The sequence below is a fragment of the Miniopterus natalensis genome, chromosome 12 (genome assembly GCF_054644295.1).
Source record: "Miniopterus natalensis isolate mMinNat1 chromosome 12, mMinNat1.hap1, whole genome shotgun sequence".
Taxonomy (NCBI): domain Eukaryota; kingdom Metazoa; phylum Chordata; class Mammalia; order Chiroptera; family Miniopteridae; genus Miniopterus; species Miniopterus natalensis.
The window spans coordinates 58,430,105-58,454,586 of NC_142092.1; the positions used below are offsets into that span (position 1 = coordinate 58,430,105).

At 41.4% G+C, this 24,482-nt stretch overlaps 1 protein-coding gene across 1 annotated transcript in view; it reads right to left on the reverse strand.

Moving 5' to 3' along the window:
* Positions 1 to 24,482, reverse strand: part of SUSD1 (sushi domain containing 1) — an 88,027-nt gene that overhangs the window by 39,682 nt on the left and 23,863 nt on the right. Inside the window, exons 4-8 of the mRNA XM_087822554.1 lie at positions 24,268 to 24,420; positions 23,494 to 23,673; positions 12,041 to 12,220; positions 3,447 to 3,544; positions 2,643 to 2,829 (exon numbers count right to left, since the gene is read on the reverse strand). Coding sequence (XP_087678680.1) covers positions 2,643 to 2,829; positions 3,447 to 3,544; positions 12,041 to 12,220; positions 23,494 to 23,673; positions 24,268 to 24,420 — 798 coding nt within the window. The remainder of the gene's footprint in view (positions 1 to 2,642; positions 2,830 to 3,446; positions 3,545 to 12,040; positions 12,221 to 23,493; positions 23,674 to 24,267; positions 24,421 to 24,482) is intronic.

Sequence of the window (24,482 nt, forward strand, 5' to 3'; positions counted from 1 at the left end):
AAATTGGCCAAGAGTTAGCCCCCTCAAAATGTCAATAAATCCACTCAAAGAATACCAAAATGTAATTAAACAAGAAATAACAATAAAGGGTAGATGTCGTAAAAAAAAGTACCACTTGTATAATACATAACTAATCCTTCAATCAATCAGAGAAATCAAAATAGCAATTATATAATGCTTTGAAAGTAAGGATAAAGAGAACACACATTAGCACATTCATAAACAATCCTTCAATCAAAGGGAAACCCAGAATAGCAATTATATTCTGCCTTAAAAGAGAACAGATATCCATCCATACCTAAGGAATTCTGCCAAAGCTCAAATTCAGATGGGAGAGGGGAACATTAAAGACTTTTATTATCAAACAGGAAAGAATGGAAATAAGTTGAATTGTGCACTCAGCTCATGACTTTAGTACTAGAACAATATAACCAATTTAAGAGAAGCAGGAAAAATAAAATAATAAAAAATAAGGGAGAAATTAATGAGATAGAAAAAAGAAAAACAATTTAAAAAACCCAAGAGTTTATTCTTTGGGGAAAAGAACAGTAGTAAAACAGACAATCCAAGCTAAACTAATCAATTTTTAAAAAGAGAGAACAGCCCAGCCGGGCGTGGCTCCGCAGTTGAGCATCAGTCTAGGATCCAGGAGACGGTGGTTTGATTCCCAGTCAGGGCACATGCCTGGGGTTCAGGCTCGGTCCCCAGCAGGGGGCGTGCAGAAGACAGCCCATCAATGACAACTCTCTCATCATTGATGTTTCTATCTCCCCCTCTCCCTTCCTCTCTCTGAAATCAATTAAAAACATATTTTAAAAAAGAGAGAGAACAACAAAATTAAGAATAACCTGGGGTTAAATAACCTGTAGCCCCAGAGTAGTTGTAAACAAATATTCCATATGACCTTCAGCCAATCTATTTTAAACTTCAATAAAACAGACACTTTTTAAGGAAAACAATAAATTATAAAAATCGACTCAAGAAAAGGTAAGAAACATAAACAAACCAAAAAAAAAAAAAGAATCATAGAAGAAATTGACAAAGTTATCAAAGAATTCTCTCCCAAAAGGGGTGAGACTTAAATGATCCTATGAGCAAATGTGTCCAACTTCAAAGGAAGGAAATAATTCAAGAATTATATAAGTTTTTCCAGAGCATAAAAAATATGAAAAACTTCCCAATTTATTTTAAGAGAACTAGCAAAACCCGAAAATGAAATCAACAGTTAAATAATGCAGGATCTAGAGGGAAAAAATGATAAACCTTTACAAACGTGCACAAATAAACAGGGAAGACAAAACCTAAGTAGACAGTAAGTAAATGTGGAAATGTACCTGTTTCCCATTGGGATGACTCAATCTAAATCCCAATTCTCACTAGACTAATTTGCAAATTTAATCCAGTTCCACTTAAAATTTCAGATGGAATAAAGCAGTCTGGAGACACTAAACATCTCAGCCATGGTCACCCACCTCTTCACAGCAGGGTTAAGCTGCAAACCAGGTCTGTCTGACCCCAAAGGCCATGCTTTCCCAGTGGAAATTAACTTGAAGAAGTAATGAGATATTAGCAAAAACAGCTGACTCTGAACAGCAAACTGTCATTCTGACTGAACAGTAAAACATGAGTTTGAAGTCCTGGGGTGATCTTCTAAAAAAGACATATTCCTAATAAATCCATAGCAGTTTATTATTAATTTTGTACAAGCTTCTCTAATTAGTTACCATACTAATTTTGTAATATCTTTCCCTATGTATTATTTACTTAGAAAGAAATCAGTAGCCAGGGACCTAATTTGTGTAATTTTGCAGTTGGCTTTATATTGTTAAGACTGGCAGTCTTTTTTATTATTTCTACCAAATCTGTGTCACTTCTCGTTCCTAGTGGCAGCAAAGCTGAAGGTTGAGGTACATTTTCTTAAGTGAGAACTATCTCAACTCCCCCAAAATAAAAAATGGCCCCAATGGCCTCTCAAGTTTTGCTTATAAACTATTTAATTAGTTCTAACACACTATAACCAGAATTATTTTTAAAAAGTTATTATAATTGTCACAATGCTATTATAAAAATCCATGTGATAACTATGTGCAATGAGGTTCACTGCTCCTTCTCAAAGCTCCTTCCTGCCAATTTCTCTCTGCACCCAACATTTACTCTCCTGCATCCCGGGACTGCCTACCCCTATCCACTCCCCCACTATCAGTGTGATTACCCAGCTCCGATCAGTCCTGGGGTCAATTCCCATTCCAGATGTAAAGCTACTGGGTCAGTGGCCCTGGCTTTTTTTCTCATAGGCAAGACTAAGAAATGACTTCTGTGTTTCCTACCAAAGACAAGTCATGTGGCTCCCCTCTGCTGCCTTGGGTAACTGAGCCCTGACCGCATCATCTCTTCATGCGGGCCTCTTTTCCAGGCCTTCTCACTACCTCCCGCTTCAACCCGACGCCCCAGCTGAGAGATGTACATTCAGCCCGGCATTGGCACGATAGCAGGATAGGAATCTCTGCTACTAGACATCCTCCTGGCTACAGATCTCAGAAAGCAGCAATGAGCTCTCCTGCCCACTTGATTCTGAAGCATATTTGCCCCACATCCCGTGCCTAGCATTTTCTAGGAGGAAATGAGCCTTCACGTCCACCTACCTGCTGTCTGGAACCCAATGATGGCTGGCACGGAGCGAATGGGAGGCGCAGTGGCGATGCTCACGGTGTAGTTGGTGCCGTGGTGCAGGTCTAGGCACACTTCTGGGGTCCTGCTGTCTGTGGTCAGGTTGACTGTCTCCTCGTGAACTGATTCCACAGGGTCCACCCGGTGTCCTTGTACGTGTATCTTTGCGAGGGAAAAAGACAAGAGAACCCACCATGACTCCAGTTAAAACAACCAAGAGAGGCTTTGTGGTGCTGGATGCTCTTCTCCCACTGTTCCCTTTTACACTGCGCTATTCACCTGGGGGAGATAAATAAAGCAAACCTCTGCTATCAGGTATCTGATGATGAAGTCTGATCAGCCCAGTAATCAATAAACCCTAAGAAGTGATATAAAATCAGGAGTCCCTCTAGGGAGTGCAACCCCACACACAAATGACCAGCGATCAATGGAGACAGTCACAACCCGAGACCCGCTCGCTTGCTCCATCCTGTCACCGAGTCAGCAGACACGCCTAGGCGGACTCTGGGGGAGTGACATACGAGTGCTTGGAAAAAAGCTTTGATACCAACTATAAACACATCCCCACACATACACCCTGTCAAACGACAAATACATTAAACACAAAATGTAAAATAAAATAATCCAGATATCTAACACATTCTATGCGCTTTTTTAAAGGATGGTGGGATTGGAAAACAGACCGGTGCAGAAGCTCTTCTGGAAGCAGGCCCCTTGCCTCATGTTCCCATCGGTTCCCATTTCTGCCCTGCCAGGAAAAAGTAGATCACTTTACTTACCACATATACCATCCTGGGGTTAATTCTTCCTGGGTTTATTTTCCACCTCACACAAGTGTCATTAAACACCGATACATCATTAATTTCTGTAATGATTTCTAAAACAGAAAAAGAGACAGTCCACTCACAAAAGGCACCGGCGGGCTTTGGAAAAACTCTAATGGTAACCACACTGGGGGGCATGACTTAGTTTATCCGCCCAGCTAATATCTCCGTTGCTCACCATTCATGCTCTGATTCAGAAATCAAATCAGGCAAGTCGAGCCACCCCAGGCCAATCACCCCATTTATCTTCATCATGAATGAGTCTGGACCATGACTCGACTTGGAGGAAGAAGAAAGATTCCTGCTTGGGTGAGTAGAAGAATTCCAACCTGTGGTTGGTCCGACAGGCCACTGGATGCCACTGGCGTTCTACTCATGTGCGATGGTGAAAGGCCCAGAGCTGTGTCCTGAATCTCCCCTGCAGCTGCACAGGTAAGATCTGCTTCTGGCTCCTTCATGCCACGGGGGCTGATGGGGGCACTCTTATTTCCAGGTCACTGCTGTTCCCAAGAGGGAAGCGACATGCATCGCCACTCAGGACCGTTCCTCAGGAGCAGGTTGGGGTAAACTTAACGAATTCTCACAAGGTCCCTGGATACTTCTGGGACTCCTTGAGCCGAAGCTATTTAATCCTGATCTATCAGGAAGCCACTAATTTCTTTGAGTTGTTGTTTGTTTTTAATATTTTGCATGTATTTCATGTAATGAATTTGGCAATGAGGGAAACCATATTAGGGTCTTGGTTCCCTGAGGTAACACAGTTTCCAGTGGCCCCAGTTAACCACCTACGAAGTTGTTCAGATGGGAAGAGGGTCTAGCTTTTTACCTATTTAAAATAAAACTCCCTACAGGTAAGTAAAACTATCTCTATTAATAGATGACATAATCTTGTCTATAAAAAAAAACAACACAGCAACACACACACAAAAATAAACAGAGCTAAGAATGGAATTCAGCAAGGTTGCAGGACACAGGGTCCATGTACAAAAAATCCATTGTATTTCTGTACACTAGCAAGGAACAATCCAAAAATAAAATCAAGAAAACAATTTTATTTACAATAGCATCAAAAGGAATAAAATTCCCTACAGACTGAAGCTCCTATACTGTCATCCCTAGAGGAAGGAATCCTCATTTCACCAAACAGGAGTATTCCACAGCCCAAATTCAGGCTCTCCCCCTGAATCGGAATCTCTTATGGAGCCTTCAGAATCTCCCAGCCTCACCTGCTCCCTGTTCCATCCCTACACGGGCTTTGACAGTATAGCTGTGTCTTGTCTCCCATTCTGGGGCTTCCCTGCTGGGGTACCCACACCCAAGCACATGGCACCTGGAAGCGCAAGGGAATTAACACCCTATGGGGATGGAAAACAGTGGATAAATCTTCCCCTCTTTCTTTTCCCTGATGGGGAGTCCTACAAAGACTTCTCAGGGTGCTGATGCACATATGGAGCAATCACTTGCACTTGGTGGACCCAATGCAGCGAGGTATCCTTGATTGGCCCTTCCTCCTTCCCTGTTTCGTCACCTTCACCCCCACCCCTGCTCTCTGAGACATCAGACCCTACTGTATAGTGAATACAAGCCCTCTGCCTCAGGCTCTTTTCTGGAAAACCCAAGGAAAGACTCCCATCAAGAAGAGAAAGACAATTCTCCATCTCACTATGTTGTGCACCTGAAACTAATACAAAACAATATTGAATGTAAACTGTAATTGAAAAAAATTTTTAATTAAAAAAAGAAAAATAGCTCTCCTCAACTCAGCTCCTGTCCCTCCCTTCTAGTAAATCTCTTCTCAGTCTCCAAGTGGGAAAAGGGGCCCACATCTTAGGCACTTGTAGGGTTGACTCATTTCTCCTCTACTCAGAACCAGTGCCACCTTTAGATAAACCCTGGTCTACTGACCTCCTTGCCCACAGAAGATTTTACATCTTTACTCAAGCATTCCATCAGCAGCATTATGGAGATTCTATGTCCCGCATTACCTAGTCTTGGGTAAGCCCAGGTCAGCTATAGGCAACTGAGAACAAATGGAGACAAAGTGAGGAAAACAGTCGGACTCATGGAGAGACACTAGGGGATCACCTATGGCCGTCATAAAGCATTCCTGAGTCTCTACATCAATACTTCTCCCCAGAGCACAGAGAATTTGAAATCAAAGAAATACTCCAGTTGTGGACATGGGTACCCTAAGAGATCAAAGATCCCATCCATTCAGTCTCCTGGGTAGCATAAAGATGATGTTGGCACCAGTCCATTACCAGCTCAGAGAAGCCCAAACATTCCTGGCCCCTTCCCTCTCCACCACCCTTCAAAGCCCTAGAGCTCTGGACTCCTATGCTCACGCACACATCCCTCTGATACCAGCTCACTACCTGGACCGGAAGGAAAAGGAAACATCCCACCCTTCACCTTCCCTCTGAGTTGCCAGTAACACAAATTTCCTTCTCACTCGGGACCCCTTTGCCACCCATGCAGAGATTAGAGACACAGAAGTTTCCTTTTTTGTTCTTCCTTCCTGCTCATTCACTATGACAACTGCAAATGGCATCTCGAAAGATGCCCATCTGCCTCCAGCCTGTGCCATGCTCTCTGCACAGATGGGACCCAGATCTGAAAATAGGGTGTCAGATATTTCATCCCAAGGAGCGGTTAACAAAGTTTGGTTGCTTTTCCTTTCAGGTGCCTACACATCAGCTGGAAAGACATCTTTATAAACATATCAGATGCTAGACATCCACATTAATGCTGCCCTTTTAAAAGAGATGACTTGGGCCCGGCTAGCATAGCTCAGTGGTTGAACATCGACCTAGGATCCAGGAGATCGTGGTTTGATTCCTGGACAGGGCACATGCCTGGGCTGGGGACTCGATCCCCAGTGGGGGGTGTGCAGGAGGCAGCCGATCAATGTTTCACTATCATCATTGATATTTCTATCTCCCTCTCCCTTCCTCCCTCTCTGAAATCAATAAAAATATATATTTAAAATTTTTTTTTAAAATAAAAGAGATGACTTGGGAGGCTATGCCTTAATTCTAATGCCAATATGTGAAAACATGTCTGGCAGTTCTCTCTGGCACTTAGTGCAGAGCTCTTTATTCATCATTAACTGGATGTCTACTGAATGCCAAGAATCCTCCCGGGCGAGGCACTGGGCTGTGATGATGACAGAACATAAGTCCTTGTCTCAGGAACATGTTCCCTCTCTTCTCTCATACGGCTCTCTCTCCTCTGATGGAGTGCCCACAGTGTCCAGATTAGATCTGAGGTTTGGCTTAGGTAGAGGGAGGGCGAGCAGGCCTTTGGCTTGTCCAGTTGTAGGCATCTCTGGCTTAAAAGAAAACAAAACAAAAAAAAGAAGGTCCCACAGTGTCTAACTGAACTCTGCACTGGACTTGGGGAACCAAAGCCTCGGTGGGTAATAAAGTACCTTTACTTTGCTTTAGACTCTGTATGTGGTGTGTGTGTGTGTACATAAATGTATATATGTATATAAAGTTACGTATTTTAGTATTCTATTAGCACCCAGTATTTCTCTGGGTTACTTAGCACATTTGTAACCAAATAATTTTGCAATTAGTAATTTAATGCCTATCTTTCCTTAATATAAGCTCTTTGATGGCAAACACCAGGTTTATCTCTATGCCCAGAACCTAGTATATAGTACAGTGCCTTGGATATAGATATTTTAAAAATATTTATTATTTAGCCCGGCCAGGCATGGCTCAGCGGTTGAGCGTTGACCTAGGATCCAGGCGATCGGGGTTCAATTCCCAGTCAGGGCACATGCCCGGGTTGCGGGCTCAATCAATGACTCTCTCATCATTGATGTTTCTATCTGTCTTTCCCTCTCCTTTCCTCTCTCTGAAATCAATAAAGATATATTTAAAATATATATATATATTTATTATTTGGTTGAATGGATGGATGATCAGCAATGGTGAATGTTGTAGAAGGTGAAGAGGAATGAGGGCTGAAACTAGAACATGAATTTGGCAGGTGGGTGGTCATTCATGACTTTGGTGGGGAAGCTACAGTGAAGCGGGAGTACTGGGTGCCTGATTCTCCTCCTGGAAGTTGAGAAGAGAACAGGGTGGGAGGGGACAGAACATAAACTACTCTTTCAGAAGTCCCACTGTGGACAGGGACTAATTTAGTGTACTCTCTTGGTTTCCAACTTTATATCCATTTTCTGTATTCAGGTGACCCAAACAAGGTGTCAAGCTCAATGTCATCTCTAGTTGAAAACAGTATATAATGTCAAAGGTAATATGACTGATCTTCTAATATTGCTCATACACTACCTCCAAAGGCAATTCCCAAACAGGGATTATAAAACAGACAGATTTTGATAATGGCAGCATCATAGAAATGAGGCAATGGCTTCCCAAGGTGACTACTTTGAATAAGCACATGTTTAAATAAATTAAATGATGAGTTCTTCTATGTTTACATTTTTTTCTTTTTTAAAGTCTTTACGGCCACAGAAAATAAGTAGGACTAGCATGGCTTAGAGTAGTGATTTCCTAAAATGCATTATATACTTTAGGATGATTTTTGGTTGTATTTACATAAAGTATTATATTTGCTTTGTATTAATTTTTGTGTATATTAGAAAAAAATACACCTACTTCAAACTCATGCTATCACATATATTACAAAATATCCTTGATCAACACATTTAAATTATAAATTTAAGTTTTAAATATTAATTGCTTTAAGCAAACTATTAAACAAATAATACTTTTGTTATAGCAAACATTGTCAGGGTGGCATACAAACAATTCAAGCTTGGAAAACACTGGCATAGGAGAGAGACCATGGGCTTTTGAGGCTACCAGACCTGAGTTCAAATCCTAACTCTGCCATTTGCTAGTTCCTAAATGACCCTGTGAAAGCTGTTTAACTTTCATGAGCCTCAGATTACTCATCTATGAAATGAAAATAACAATACTTAATTGCACAGGGTTTTTCTAAGGACAAAAATGAAATCAAGCAGTAAGGCCTCTAGCAGAGCTCTGGGCCTTTTGGTATGGAATCTATGGTGGCTATAACACTTGACGGTCTGAACACTATACACATATTCAAACAAATCCTGGCTGTGTGGCTATTTATATAAATGAGTCCATTTATTCCGGATGACCTTTCTTTTCCATCAGAAATGTATAGAGCTGAAAGTGAGCATCACTGGGTTAAAGTGGAGGGTCAACAAAAAGACACAGAGCAGAGGCCACCAGAAGGCCTGGAGGCAGTTGGACTCAGTGCAGGTTAGGGGGCTCAGAAAAGATCCCAGCAGATAAACAGTCTGTGTTCCAATAGAGATATTATTACCTTTCTGAGAGCATGGAAGGAGAGAGCATCCACCTTATAATTATTAACTCAGATTCTAAACATAAAAAGCGAAATGACCTGTGCAGACTGAAAGGCAGGGACACAGTCTTATCAAGAATGAATCAACCTCTTTGATCTCGAGGGAGACCAATCCACTGAACACCAAGCTTCCACCTGGGGTTTTTCCAGACGCTAAAGCAGTTACCTAATTCTCAGCTGTCTGGAGTTTCCAGTCCAAACCGGCCTCTAAAAAAAAAGTCCCGCCACCTTGCTGGAGTTCACGCTCCATTAAAAACATGTACAGATGCACACTACTGATCCAGACAAATAAAGCTCCGAAAATATTTTTAAGTAAAAGCAACCCAGGTAAAATGAAGATAGATTATACCACACAATTTGGAACTAAACATTCAAATATAAAAAGGAGCAGATGGAATGAAAAGAGAACACAGGCCGAAGGTATTCAGAGGTTAGGCACAAAAGTCGATGATGGGGGATAAGTCCCAAAGTGAACATCGAGGAGGGTAAACACCAAATACACAGAGGGAGCTGGGCCAGAAGGTAAGGTGTGAAGAAATGGGTGAAAACCAAGCAAAAGGAAAAAAGAAGGGGGGCAGCTGAGCAAGAGCTACGGGAATCAGCATCTTTCACTCCATTTCCAGAAGCGACCTACCCACCTGGTGATCCTGTACAGGGCACTATGAATTGATCAGCATGTAAATCACCCCCTTAATCTGCGGAAATTGAATTTAGCTGCCAATCCTGATTGAGGGCTAGAGGCCTCCTCACAGAAATATAACAGCTCTCAGGGAGAATGCCTTTTCTCTCCTTAAATCAAAGCTTGCATAACCCCATGGAAACAGCTGCAGCTGGAGCCACAGACACTGTGGAAGGTGGCAGGCTGAGGAGGTAATTAAAATTAGCAGTTACATAACATGTTTGTTCTTCAAAGTGCTCTACAAGCATCAGCTAATTAATAGCTTACTATGCCCCATGCAGATCCACTGGTTTTTCACGTAGAGACTAATCTATGTACCCCATTGAATTCTGAATGGTAGAGGCAGAGCAGCTTGAGCAATAAAGCAAATGGCTGGGTCCAGAAGCTGTGCCCAGCTCTTACCAAGCAACTTCACAGAGAGCGCTGGGCCAGGAACGCAGCCCCAAATGTTGAAGTCTGCCTCCCATGAGGCAGCTGCCTCACTCTCTCCAAATAACTCTTAGAGGTGCTGTTAGAGATGCACAATAGGGTGGAATGACTGTCAGTCTGGCCCAGTATGGCATTAGCTCTTCTCGATTTCCCCAGTTATTAAGACTGGGAAACTGGAATCCTTGTTGTTAGTAGCAGGTTTGTCTTTGCTTTTCTATGCAGGTTGGGCAAGTCAATAAGCCCTCTCTAGAGATCTCTGGGTTGTTATCCATGCCTGCCCTTTGTCGTTTCTATGGTTGCAGTCTCTAGCCTGCATCCTCTTGTGTTTGTGGTAGAGATGACTGAATGTGAGAATTGCAGGCCACAGACAGGACCTCAGCAATGGAGCTGAGTTCTCCATCTACACCAGGAATGTTTTACCCAAGGGCTTCTAGAGATCCATAAACACCTTAAATTTGTAAAACACTATATGTACATGTGTATGTGCATTTCTTTAGAGAAAAGTCTGTTTACCCAATTGCCCTGTAAATTCCAAGAAGGCAGTGTCTAGAAAAGTACTGGATTTCATCAAATTCTTATCCCCAAAATGGTTATGAACTATTGTGCTATGGACAAAAAACCCCGGCAGTCCACATGCTTTTCTTTCCAAAGTTTCCTGTGGAAAACTTTGATTGGTAAGACCCAAGACATTCTATCATAATTCTGCTGCAAGTCAAACCAGAGACCCAGATGAAAGCTACCTTGAGATTTCACTCTTCCGAGCTCTGCCTTTGGAACCAAGAAAGTCAACACCTAGAAATACATTCCCAGAGCCATTCAACCATTCATCACACCCCCAGACCAACCACCACAAATGGTGAGAATCACTGCCTTTCCCAACTTGTTTCGTGCAGGCACAGGTCTGAGATAAAGCACACGGAAGCGCACATTTCTCATTCACGAGATCCTTTTCCAGCAAGGCAAATAACTTCAGTAAAGACCTAACGTGTGCACTGTGCTTTAAACTTTCCAAAATGCTCCCCAGAGATTATCTCATTTGATTCCCTCTCAATAACTCTTTGGAAGTAGGGAAGCAGACTTTACTTCCCCACTTTTAGAGATGAGAAACTGAGGTCCAGAGAGATGACACACAGCTTAATACGTGGCACTGCTAGAATCTGAACTGAAGTCTCGAAGCTCCTATTCACCAGTAGTTCTATTTGGGGGTATATCCCTGAAAGAATTGAAAGAAGGGTCTCAAAGGGGTATTTGCACAACAGTGTGCATAACAGCACCATTCACGGTCGCTAAGAGGTGGAGGGATGGATAAACGCAGTGTAATACTTACATAACTGGAATATTATTCAGCCTTAAAAAAGGGGGCAATCCCACCATTTCCCACAACATGGATGAGCCTGGAGTACATTACGCTAAGTGAAATAAGTCAGTCACAGAAGGACAAATAGTCCATGGTCCCACTTATATGAGGTAACTAAATTAGTTCAACTCATAGAAACAGAAAGTAGAATGGTGGTGCCAGGGGCCGTGGGAGGGGGAAGCAGGGAGTTATTGTTTAATGGGTACAGTTTCCATTTCAGAAGGTGAAAAAGTTCTGGAGATTGGTCGCGCAACAATGTGAAGATACTTAACACTTAAAAATGGGTAAGATGGTACATTTTACGTTGTGTGCATTTTACCACAATTGAATATAAACATATACATTAAACACCTATTTCTCATCACGCCACCTTTTTGCTGAAAAGCTGTCAACATGTGCTAAGTTAGGACTTTCAGTAGGGTCCCCTGAGAAACTGGTTCACAGGGAAGAATTCCTCAGCCAGCCAAGCAGAGGAGACAGGAGTCAATGTGATTTAACGAGAGCTTCAAAAGATGACAACTTACTTTCTATCCAACTTACTTTCCCTATCCGCCCTCTAAATTTTCAGGATTTAGCTGACAAACTTACAGCCAGGTGCCCACCCAGGTAAGTGGCACAGGCAGGCACAGCACAGAGTGAGGCAGCTTTGAGTCCCATGCTCCCGCTGGCCATTCACCTCTTAAAAACAGGAACCCCGCAGAAGAAAATCTATACCTGTGCATGTCGAAGTACTTTCTCTCCAGATGCCTTTCTCTGTGCAAACGGAAGTGATCTTTCCTCCAGTGCTCTCAAAGCCCTCTTGACAGACGTAGTGAGCCACACTGCCCAGGCTGGAGCTGTGGTTCCCCACCAGGACCGCATGCCGCACCCCCGGAGGGCGGCCACAGCTGATCTCTGCAACGGGAGGCAACACAGCAGTCAGCAAGACCCTGAGTTCTACCCCTATAATTCATATTGTGGAAATAAACATTTAGTAATGATAGAGGCCACTCCTACGGGGAAAGAGAAAACACTAATCCCATCAAGTAATCCAAGGGCAGGTAGATAAAGTAAGATTGTTCAGAAGTAGAGAAAACAGGTATGTCTGACTTTAATGAAATTGAATACATGAATACATTAAAAAGTCTTCCAAGTATGAGATTATTTATATTATAAAGAATTCCTTGGTCAATGAAATAATCCATCTCAGGGTTCTTTTAAATATTAAGACTTTCTGCCATGCACCTTCAGACCATGAACTCCTGAGTAGACTATAATGCAAGGAGTTTTGTTGCCCAGTGAGTATTAAATGATATATATACAAAATCTTTGACCTTTATAAAGCAAATTAATGGAGAAAGTGTTTATAGGAAAAGGACATTACCATTTTAGGCCCAGCCAAATGCTACTTAACATAAGAGTAAAAGAAAGCCATTTTCAGATATTTTACAATTGGGGAAAAAAATCCATGCATATCTTGACTGAAAAAATAAAATTAAAAGCTAACAATGTAAAAAAACAATAATTTGAAAATAAAATTCTAAATTATTAGAGCAAAATCTGAATAGGGAGGTGGAGGGAAGAAATAAAACATGCAACATTTCTCTTGCAGTAGTGGGGAGCTCATAGATACAATTTTGTTCAAGAAAGCTCCTAATAAATATAAAATACAAAATAAGATGGTCATAATCATTCCAGAGGTAACCAAAAGTTTCAGTTATACCTAAATACAGAAAGAAAAAAACTGGCATTCATTCTGATTTTGAGTTTTCTCTCCCATCTGTAGAAAGCCAAGAAAATTAAGAACTTCTGATATCTAGGTTTTTAAAACATAAGTACATTTATTGAGATAAAGCATTCAAAATAGAAAAAATTACACAATCTGTCTCCAACTCATCAACCATTCTTAGCCTTAGAAATAGGTGGCTTCTCTTAAATGAGCTTCTGATACAGAATTGGTGGATCTAAGGGAATTGCACTCTTCTCTGTCCCATACAGATGCATGATCTGTTGCAGACCCCCAGAGTTATTTCCCTGAGGGAGGCCTCCCAGAGCAGGGTTTCATCCATTGTCTGAAATTATGGTAAGACCCTCAATACAACAGCTCAACCCACCTGCCCAGTCACCTGGCTCTGAAATTTTAAAGAGTTAGTCTCTGGTCAATGCAGATTCAAAAAATCAGTTATGACATCAGAATGAGGTGGTCATTTCATACATCTTTCAACCCCGTCAACCTCTCAAGTCCCTCGTCCACTCCCAGAGATTTGTTCCCTTTTCATTGTTTACCAAACACAAGACCCCTTGGCCCTTATCATGTTTCCCCAGCATGAAATCTTTAGACATTTACTGACCCAAAACATTCCAAGACATGAATGTATTTGTATGTAGATGAGCAACCAACAGAACACAGAACAGGCGGTTAATGTTTCATATGATTGCCCAGTCATTGTTGACATCTAAAACATCTTCTAGTTTAAGCCAAGATTCAGTTACAACAGGAAATAGATGGAGCACCAGTGAAGAGATTGAGGGTATAGGTTTAAGCAGGTTTATGGACCTTGAAGCTGGAATTCTAAGCAGCACATTGGAGATGTTTGGGAAGGAACTCAGTGAGAGACAGTTGGATTAGGGGAGAAGCACAGGTACTAAAGGGATAAGAGTACAGAAGATAACTAGGTTGACCTCATCTTGGACATAACCAAGAATAATGGAAGACATGGTGGCTTTAGTTGGGACTACAAATTTTTTTTACATACCAAAAATATTAATTTATGTGTTGACAAGAGATCAATAGCCTGGTCTCTAAGGACTAAGGTTTAGAGACTCAGGTAGATGCCCAGTGGTAGGCAACCTAGCCCCATGACTCTGTGATCTCACCACAGAGCCCTTCAAATTGGCCAGTCCCACGGCAAGAGATCTTTAGAGAGGATTCCAGTGTGGTCTGGATTAAACACATGGTTCTAAACAACAGCTGTACATCTGAATCACCTGGGGAGCTTTTGAGAAACACATGTTGGAGTCTCACCTCTGACACACACACACACACACATACAGATAACTCTTCTGAAACAGTGGGACTGAGTTAAGTTCTTGGCATCCAATTTCTACAAAGCTCCAAATTTGAGAATCTATGAATGGCTGCTATTTATCATCATATGCATCCCAATAGGACCCTACGTATAAACCATTAAGACTCAAAGTAACCCTCCATGCTGGGGATTCTTTTCCCCATTTTATAGGTGAAATGGCTCAATATGGCTAAATAACACATCCAAGGCCCCATGGGTAGTTATATGATGGCCAGGAGTTAAATCCACATTGGTCGATTCCTTCTCCTACATCCACTGCCCCTAGAGGGCTGCTCCACCTCTGAAACCCACAGTGTCTGCCCTCTCACCTCTGCTGACTCCCTCTGTCTTGCTCACTCTTTCTCCCTCATACCTACCAAACTCCTTTCTAATGACTAATCTGCTTAATGACTAACAGATGGGTCCCTTCTTCCTCTGAACTTTTGTGACCTATATTCATTTGTTCATTTATTCATACATTTATTGAGCACCTCATGCATGCCAGACACTATGCTAGTCATCACTGCAATGAACAAAATGGACAAGATCACTGCCCTCGTACAACTTGGGGAGAGAACAGACCATAAACAAAATAAACAAGATAATTTCAGGTTGTGATAAATGTTATGTAGGAGGTAAGATAATGTGATAGGATGGGAAAGGCTTTTTAAGTAGAGTGGTCAGGAACGGTTTGATGTCTCTACGGAGGTAACGTCTGAGTTAAGGACCTGAAGCATGAGAGTGAGCCGGTCATGTTCAGAAGCAAAGGAAAAACATTTCAACCAAATGAATTAGCCATTGCAAAGGCGCTGAGGTGAGAAAGCTCTTGCTGTGTTACAGAAAGGGAAGAGCAACCTGTTTGCTCTGGCATGAGATGAAGGTGGAGCGAAAAGCAAGGCCAAATCACACAGGGCCTTGTAAGCCTTACCAAAGAGCTTGGATTTTACTTAAAAGCAGTTGAAGGCCCTTGGAGGGTGTTACGCAAGGGAATAAAATAATCTGATGTTGGTTTTTAAAAGGCCATTTTGACTGTTGGGTGGAGAAGGGATGGGAGAACAGGATTAAAAGGAGAGGGATCTGCCCTGGCTGGTGTGGCTTAATTGGCTGGAGTGTCGTCCTGTGCACAGAAGGTCACAGGTTCAGTTTCTGGTCAGGGCATATACCTAGGTTGCAGGTTTGATCCTGGTTGGGACATGTATGGGAGGCATCCCATCGATGTTTCTCTCTCTCTTTCTCTCTCTCTCCCCCCCTTCCGTTCTCCCTCTCTAAAATCAATTAAAAAAAAAATTTTTTTTAAAGGAAAGAGATCAGATAGGGTCTGCAGCAGCAGTCCTACAGAGAGAGGATGGGGTCTTGGATGAACCTGAGAGGTAACGATGGAAGTGGAAAGAAGATGGGTTTGAGAAGCAATCTGAAAGCAGAAAGCAGAACAGCATTCTTGACGATGGACTGGATGTGAGAGCGAGAGAAGTAGAATCGAGAATAATTATCTATCCCATTCATTTGACATTTATTTCTTGCTTGAGGATTTATGTGTTTTTATAAATATATTTTGTCTTCCCAAGTAGGTGCACAGTTCGTAAAGGACAGAATCATATATCTTATAATCTCTTGCACCCCATAATGCCTACTTAAAATAGTATTTTATATAGTAAATACTCAATAAATAGTTGTTTACTGACAGCTTGCTGCTACTTTATCATTGTTCAAGATGCAATAAATGTTACTTTGATATGAGAGCAGCCCAAGGAAGAAAACAGGCATCAGTAATTTGTAAGTGTAACAATGAAGACACAAATACATTACCCCTATATTTGTTATCCAACAGAGATAACTCACACCTACCAAATACCAAGTAGATGAAAGCTAAAAAAAAAAAAGACCCACAAAAACTAATACGGGTACTTTATTAGATATACACTATCTTATGTACTCCTCACAGAAAACCCTGCAAGGTAGATGTGTTATTGTTTTTTCATGTAGTTTATAGATATGAAAATAGAGATCCTAAGAGCTTAAGTCACATTCAAAAGCCACACCCCTAATAAAAGATAGAGCCAGTATCCAAACCAGGGTTTGTGTGATCCCAAAGTCCAGATCCATTCAGTATGAGCAGCCTCACGGTGAAGGGGCCCACTCCACGCCCTGACTGCGACTGACCTTGCAGGTGAGCTGATACCTTGGGAGAAAAGGCTGCATGAGGGAGTATTCCAATCAGTAAGGAAGAGTCCTATGACAATTCCCTCTCCCCAATCTTGGGAGTTTTCCCAGAGCAAGAAGGCTGCTGGAAATAGAATTCCCCTGCAGTTGTGTGACCCTCTGAAGCTGTTTTGGTACTGATGTTTAACCCCATAACATGGGGGTGTGGCCTGCGTCTGGCCTGGAACATAACCCTGTCGCACATATTGCCACCACCCTTAAGAGAGGTGGAGACACTGCCACTTCTACTCAGACTAAAAGGGACCCAAGAAAGCAGGTGGCTCTTATTAAGAAAAACTCAAAAATCAATCCAACAGAGGCTACAATAGGTAATGAGGATATAGTTCTACAATGAAAACTCCAAAGCTCTCACTATCACAAGGAAATATGCCATTTAAAAACAGTTTCTATCCAAAGGAAAGAAAAAAACAAGCAGCACAAATTTTGCGCTGCATATGCATAGGAGTGTTCATTAAAGCGCATGGTTGTCTGGCTAATTACATCATTAAGTAACGTTTGGATCTGCATCAGGAATACAGCCCAGTAATTATGAACATGGCTGGGAATTTTTCCTTACTATCCTATTATCTGTGATTTTATTCAAATAATCGACTTCAAAACAGGTCTCCCTGGCGGGGGGAAATGTGCTTGTTCTGGTTTCAAGGACCACATTTGTACTGTAACTTTATTTCATATCTTGGAGGTGCAAATGTTTATCCACACTGCTAGCTTTGATATTCTACCAGAGAAAATATTCCAGAAGGGAATCTGTTGGCATCTAATCAACAACTTACTGTATCACTAACGTCCCCCACAGTGGCTGCTGCTTATCATAAAATCAGCACAATAACTGTGGTTGATGACAGAGCTCATAGAGTAATGAAAGGCGTTATCTAAGACTGTTTTAGAGACCAATAAATACCAAGCTGAGAAAGAAAAAGAAAAAAAGACCAATAAGGGCTATAAATTGAGGCAGACATTTTGCCACCTGCTGGGGGAACGAAGGATAGACCCATTCCACATACTGATGTTGACAAAAACAAACACAAAAACCACCTCCCCAGAAAAATAAACCATTAGATGAAAAGCTCTGGCAAAAGGATAGAAACACGTATGAAAACTGAAGGAAATCCCATTAAAGTCAGTTTTCACCTTTACCCAACAATAATAGAAGTTAGTCTCTAACCTTCTCAAATTAGCAGCTTTACATATCACCTGGAAATGAGTATAAGGTGGTAGGTTGTAAGAGTCCAAATAGTCTAGGCCAATTAACACCAGTATTCGTCTTCTAGATCAGATAATTCAGCACTTAAATACCTATACTTCCTTCATTTCATTTGTAAAAGTGTTCTCTTCTCCCCTTAATGGTGAGCTTTTTGTGGGCTGTGTCTATATCCGATATTTTAAAAATATCCCCTCTAGTCATGTAATTCATATTATTATGAACATTAATCTCTGTGATATTTATATGTGAAAAATATGGCCTAAGGAATGGGGTCAAAGTGCAACTTTATCACAGAGTTTCATGCATCTTATGGCATGTTCCAAATTTGGCCATATTTTTTACATATAAATATCACTTGGGCACTAAATTACATGTATCGTCGATGTTGGGGGCTGGAATCTAACATCTCAATCTGTGGCAACTCAAATTTAGCAAATGCTATCAGAACCAGCAAAGGAAATGGGAGGGTTTCAGTATGCCATGAAGCAGATTCTCAAGAGTAGCTTATTAACTGCTGAAACTAAGCTAATGAGCTCATTAGTACCAAAAAGTCCACTTGCCTCAGGCAGTGAAAGAAAAAAAAATCCTTTTTTGATGTACTTTGTATTCTAAAGTCTTCTTCGAACTTTAGCCTCAACAATACATTTCCTTCAGATAGAGAAAGCTCATTTGGAGGAAAACAAGAAGAAAATTTTCCATTACACATAACATTTATTGTCAACATATAGTGTCTAGTATGGAAACAGCTAGAATCTAAACACTTCAAAACTGCAGAGAGGTGATAGTAGATAAAAGTATGAGTGCTAGGAAGAAAAAAAGTTTATCAGCACATCTCTTATAAGGAACTTGCATCTGTAGAGGTGATAATGGGTTTTGATACTGTGAGCTGCATATGAGGCTTTTTTTAAAAAAAATCATTAAAATTCTTCATTTTAATGCTCTAGTTGGAAATAGTATGTCTGAATCAAAATCCGATACATTAGGTAAAGTGAAAGCTGAAAATTTGTTTACCTTCCCACTTTATGGAAGGAAGTTTCAGAAAGATCTTGAATTTTTGATAGAAGTATTACCTGCCACTCCCCACTAGATGCTGACTCTCTTATTAGGGTTACTAACAGGAATTCAGCAGCTACTCTGCATCAGGCAAAGCTCATGCCCCACCCTGGGAGGGCCACAGGCAAGGATGTGGGGGAAAGCAGGAGTCAGCCCCAAGGCCCTGTTCCTGGTTCATCGAAACAGAGAGATACCATGCCAAGTGAGAGCAAGCACGAAAGGCCAAAAGGCAAAGTAAGGTGTGGAGTGAGGAAAGACACGGAACTTGAGGGGTGAAATGAAAGAGGCCAGGGTTTCAGCGAGGCTCAGCCATAGGATAAACTGGGCAGCAGTTCAAGTGTAAGTCCACATATATGAGGTACTTAGAATACAAATTCACACAGACGGGAGGTAGGACAGAAGTCACCAGGGGCCAGAGGGAGAGAGGAATTATGAGTTATTATTTAACAGGCACAGAGTTTCTGTTTCAGGTGATGAAAGCATTCTGAAAGTGGCCCACAATGTCTGCCTTTGTCTGTGCCACATTTTGAGGGGGATTTGGGACATGTCCACAGGCCTCAGGTATGCCTGGCACTGTGTCAGGTGCTGGACAGATCATGCCAAAGAAGACTACATGGTCGCTGAGCTCCCAGATTTACCGTCCAGTGGGGGAGACTGATATAAATCACAAAAATAATTACAATACATGTACATGTTGAGCACTAAGAAAGACAGTAATGTCAGAGGGGACATTTAAGCTGAAAACGGAAAGGCGAGAAGGATGGGAAAGCAGGAAGACAGCATCAACAGATGTTGGAATAAACAAAATGTGGTCAATACATGCAACAGAATAGTACTCAGCCTGAAAATGAAATGAAGCTCTGATACACGCTACAGCAAGGATGCACCTTGAAAACATTATGTTAAGCCAAATAAGCCAGACATAAAAAGACAAATATTGTGTAAGTCCACATATATGAGGTACCTAGAATACAAATTCACAGAGACAGGAGGTAGGACAGAAGTCACCAGGGGCCAGAGGGAGAGAGGAATTATGAGTTACTATTTAACAGGCACAGAGTTTCTGTTTCAGGTGATGAAAGCATTCTGAAAGTGGCTGCACGACATTGTGAATATACTTAGTGCCCAAATTGTACACTTACAAACGGTTAAAGTTTAGTATTACATGTATTTTACCACAATAAATAAAAAAAAAATTTAAGCAGGCTGGTAAGTATTTCAAATAAAGGGGAAAGCATGGGCAAAGGCCCTGAAGCTAGTAAGATGCAACCTATAGAGAAGCCAAAAGGCCAAACCCCTGTTGGCTTCCGAGGCCATAGTTAGGAGCTTGGATTTTATTATAAATGCAGTGGCTATTTCAATGTTTTTAGAAGAATTTTAAGCAAGGAGAGAGGGTAATCCAATTTATATTTCAAGAGGTTCATTCCTACTGTGCCGTGGGGAACCGGTTGGAGTAGGCAAGCCTTGAAGTGGATTCTTAAAGGGCCTGTTCAGTACCAGACACGCTGCCAATAAGAATTCCCAGCTCATGCCCTAGCGACTCTGGCTCAGTGGTTAGAGCACAGGCCTTCGGACTAAAGGATCCTTGGTTCTATTCCGCCCAAGGGGCATGTATCTCGGTTGCAGGCTTGATCCCTGGCCCTGGTCAGGGCTCATGCAGGAGGCAACCAATCAATGTGTCTCTCTTACACTGGTGTTTCTTTCTTTCTCTCTCCCTCTTTCTCTCTGTCTCTCCCCTCCCCTCCACTCTCTCTGAAAAGCAATAGAAAAAATGAGGATTTAAAAAAAAAAAGAATTCCCAGCTCAAAAGGAAGAAAAGGTAGGAGGACATATTTGGATGACAGATGGTCCTGGAACCCTCCCCTGGTGAGCCCACACCGCAAACCACTCCTCTGCACGGGACTCAGGCAGGAGGCAAACACCTCAAAGGGAAGGGCGCCATGTGACCACCCCGTGTCCCCATCAGGGCTCTCTTAGCCTTTGCCCATTCTCTTCACATAAATGTAGGCGCTCATCCTGGTATAACAGTGGTGCAGGTGTCTTTTCTCTCCTCCCAGACTCCAGACTTTCTTAGTCACAGGATCTATCATGTGCAACATGAGACCCAGACTCCGTTTCTGCTGTTGATGATAACACGGTTTAAGCAATTCCCTCACCTTGCCCCTAGCTTGGCTGAATTTTTAAAAACTTACATTCTTTAAGCTGTCGCTTATAGCTTGCATCTTTTCTGAAAATTTAAAAAAAAAAAAGGTAACAATAACAAAATAATAGGAAATGCAAGATAGAGATACTGTCTTTTCCAGAGGGTTGATGAAAAGTTGTGACTGACATTCCCATCAAGTCCTACCTACATCAGAAGAGGGGACCACAGGGGCCGTTCATCCTCACTTCCAGCTCTGAGGCCCGCTGGGATGGGGACCCGTGTCACAGGTCCCCTGTGCCAAGGCAGCAGAGCCACAGAAATCAGAAGAACACGAACAACAGGTCCACCAGCTGTACCTTCTCCGACGGGGAAGTCCGTTCTGGACACAGACGCTGCCATCTGTGACTCACAGCTGCTCCCTTCACAAGTACCTGCTCCTCCGCAGCATCCAAGTTCACAGCCTGCTTGTGTTCTTAGCGGAATTCCCAGTTCCTGTGGCTTTATCACTCTGAGCTAAAAATACAGTGCTGGCTGGCACACAGCCCAGGTTCTGGAGCCCGAAGCAGACTGAAGGCGAAGCAAGAAGGGCTGTGCTGAGAGGAGCCGGAGCAGCCCCGAGAAGCGGAGGCCAGGTGGTGACATGGGGGAGGCGGAGGAGGGTGCCGGCAGGCAGAGAGCAGTTATGAGAGGGGGGGAGAGAGAAGTGAGGATCTGCTACAAAACAGTTCTCTGGGGAGCATAACGAGCACTCTAACCTTCTCTATTCTCAGTCCAGTAATCCAGATGGAAATCCAATTTCCAAAGTCATACAAGTTGTGGTATATGGAGTTTCCTATATAAAGCCTTAGGGAGTTCTTTGACGTGCATTATGACACATTTTAATCTAAGTTCTGCATTGTAACTGATTCATTGAAAGATAATGTTAGAACTAAAATGGACTTTTAGAATTTCTTACCCCCCGGGATGATAATTAACTATTAAAATGTGCTTAGAGCCTGAAATCACAAATCAGAAGCAAAAGGATTAACTTGGCCAAGCACATCAGGAGGCTTCTTAGTTATGCAATAAAGTCAATGAAAACTGAGCTTTTTCCCTTTTGTCAAAAATGGAAACAGCTTTGTTATATGTTAAAAATTTCTTCAATACAGAAAGTACATAAATTATAAAAATCATTCAGGACACCACCCCCCTAAGGGGAAATTACCACCGTTAACATTTTGATGTATATAGCCTCCTAAACTTTTTCATAAACACATATGAACTATTTAAAATATCAGATGATATTATTCATACAGTTTTCCACTTAGCAGTGCACTATTAATACTTACCTATGTTTACATTCTTTTCCAATATTATTTTTATTGGCTACATAATAGTCTATTTTATGTATATGCCATAATTTACTTAATCTCCTGTTGATAGACATTTGAGATGGTTTCTAATATTTCACTATTATAAACAATTATAAACAAATATAAATATAGAAAAATTAAAAGTGTGGGTGCTTTAGCCCGCCAGCCGTGGCTCAGCGGTTGAGCGTCAACCTAGGATCCAGGAGATCATGGTTCGATTCCCGGTCAGGGCACACGCCCAGGTTTCGGGCTCGATTCCCAGTCCGGGGTGTGCAGGAGGCAGCCAATCAATGACTCATCATTGATGTTTCTATTTCTCTCTCTCCCTCTCCTTTCCTCTCTCTGAAATCAATAAAAATATATTTAAAATAACTAACTAAATAAAATAAAATGTGTCAACTTTTAAAAAAATAAAAAATAAATAAATAAAAATAAAATAATAAAAAATTTTAAAAATCAATAAAATATATTTTTTTAAACAGTCAACATTGTTATAAAAACAGAAGTAGTATGCCAGGTGATTAAGAACACAAGCTCTGAAACTAGAATTCCTGGGTTCAAATTTCACCTCCATCACTATTTCTATGACCTTGAACAAATAAACTTCTGTATGGCTCAGTTTACTCACCTGTAAAAGCATGATAATAGTACATACTCATGAGGATACTGTAAGGCCTGAATGAGTCAATATATAGATAAGTGCTTAGAACAACATCCAGCACACAGTGCTATTTCAGTGTACATCAGAACATAAGTAGATATATATAACATCAAAAGCCAAGATCATGAATGCATAATGAAACACTAAAACCATTGCCATGAAAGTCGGGAATAAGACAAGAATATTCAAAGCCAACATTGCTGTTTAAATTTTTGGTTTGAAAACACTAGCCAACTGACCCATCAAGAGAAAACCACAACTTCTATAAGTGTCAAACAATAAAAGATGGAATTATCTTTATTTGCAGATGACAGGATACTGTTCCTGAAAAATCCAAGAGAATCAACTGAAAACCTATTTGGAAAAAAAAAACAGGAATTTATTGGGTTTATTTAATTCATTCACCACCCCAAAGAGAAATTTAAGAGAGAAATATGAAAATCTCAACATAGTGTAAGCCGTGAACCTGAACTATCTGAAAACTCACCTTGACAATTTAATTTTGGGGACTCCCAGGTGCCCAAGCCCGTGCAACTTGAAACTGTATCTTCCAGGCCGCTGAAAAATCCTTCTTTGCAAGCATAACGAACCTGGCTGCCCAGCCTAGAGGTATAATTTCCTATGATATAGGCATCTGGGACCTCAGGAGGGGTGCCACAGTCTATTTCTGAAAATAAATTAATGTCAAATGCATTACTATAGGAATATGAATTTTCAAAATTCATAATCTCTGTGCCTCTATCCCCCTCCCTCTCTCTATACACACAGACCCCAGCCATATGCAAAATAGGCTGGTTTATGTCCATTTGACTTCTGGTATGTTTCCAATGATTATCTCTATTCAATCTTCTGACCTTCCATAGGTAACAGCACCTATACATGCATAAAGTTGAAAGAATTTGGCAATCAACCCTCACTAATTAAAGAAAAGCCTAGGCCAATGAAGTGAAAATTTTGAATTGCAAAATACCTTAAGATATATATGCCTTTATCATTTTCAGGGACACTTTTGAGATGCTGGTCAGCTGAGTTTACAAGCTAACATAATGGTTACTATCAGAATATGTATTAACTGCTAAAAATCCCTAAAGTTTGCTAATTTTAGCTTTTTAATATAGCCCCTTCTATCTTGATTATGTTGTTATTTGCTTATTTTATAAGTTGTATCCCAACACAGACCCACAGACTCAGGCTCAGAGCAGGAGGAAGTCTCACCAAGAGGAACTCACTTCCCATGCTGCTTTCCTTGGCAGAAACCCACCTGTGCATGACGTGGCATCTCTGGTCGGGTGGAAAGGCTCAGGTCCACTCTTTGGTAAGTATCCATCCATACAGTAGCATTCAAAGCTCCCAGGAGTGTTCACACACCGTCCTCCTTGCCTACACAGGCCGGAAATCTCACACTCATCTATGTCTTGAGATCCACCCCAAACATAAGAGGGAGAGAAAAACAGAAAAAGGAAAAAAAAGGGAGGG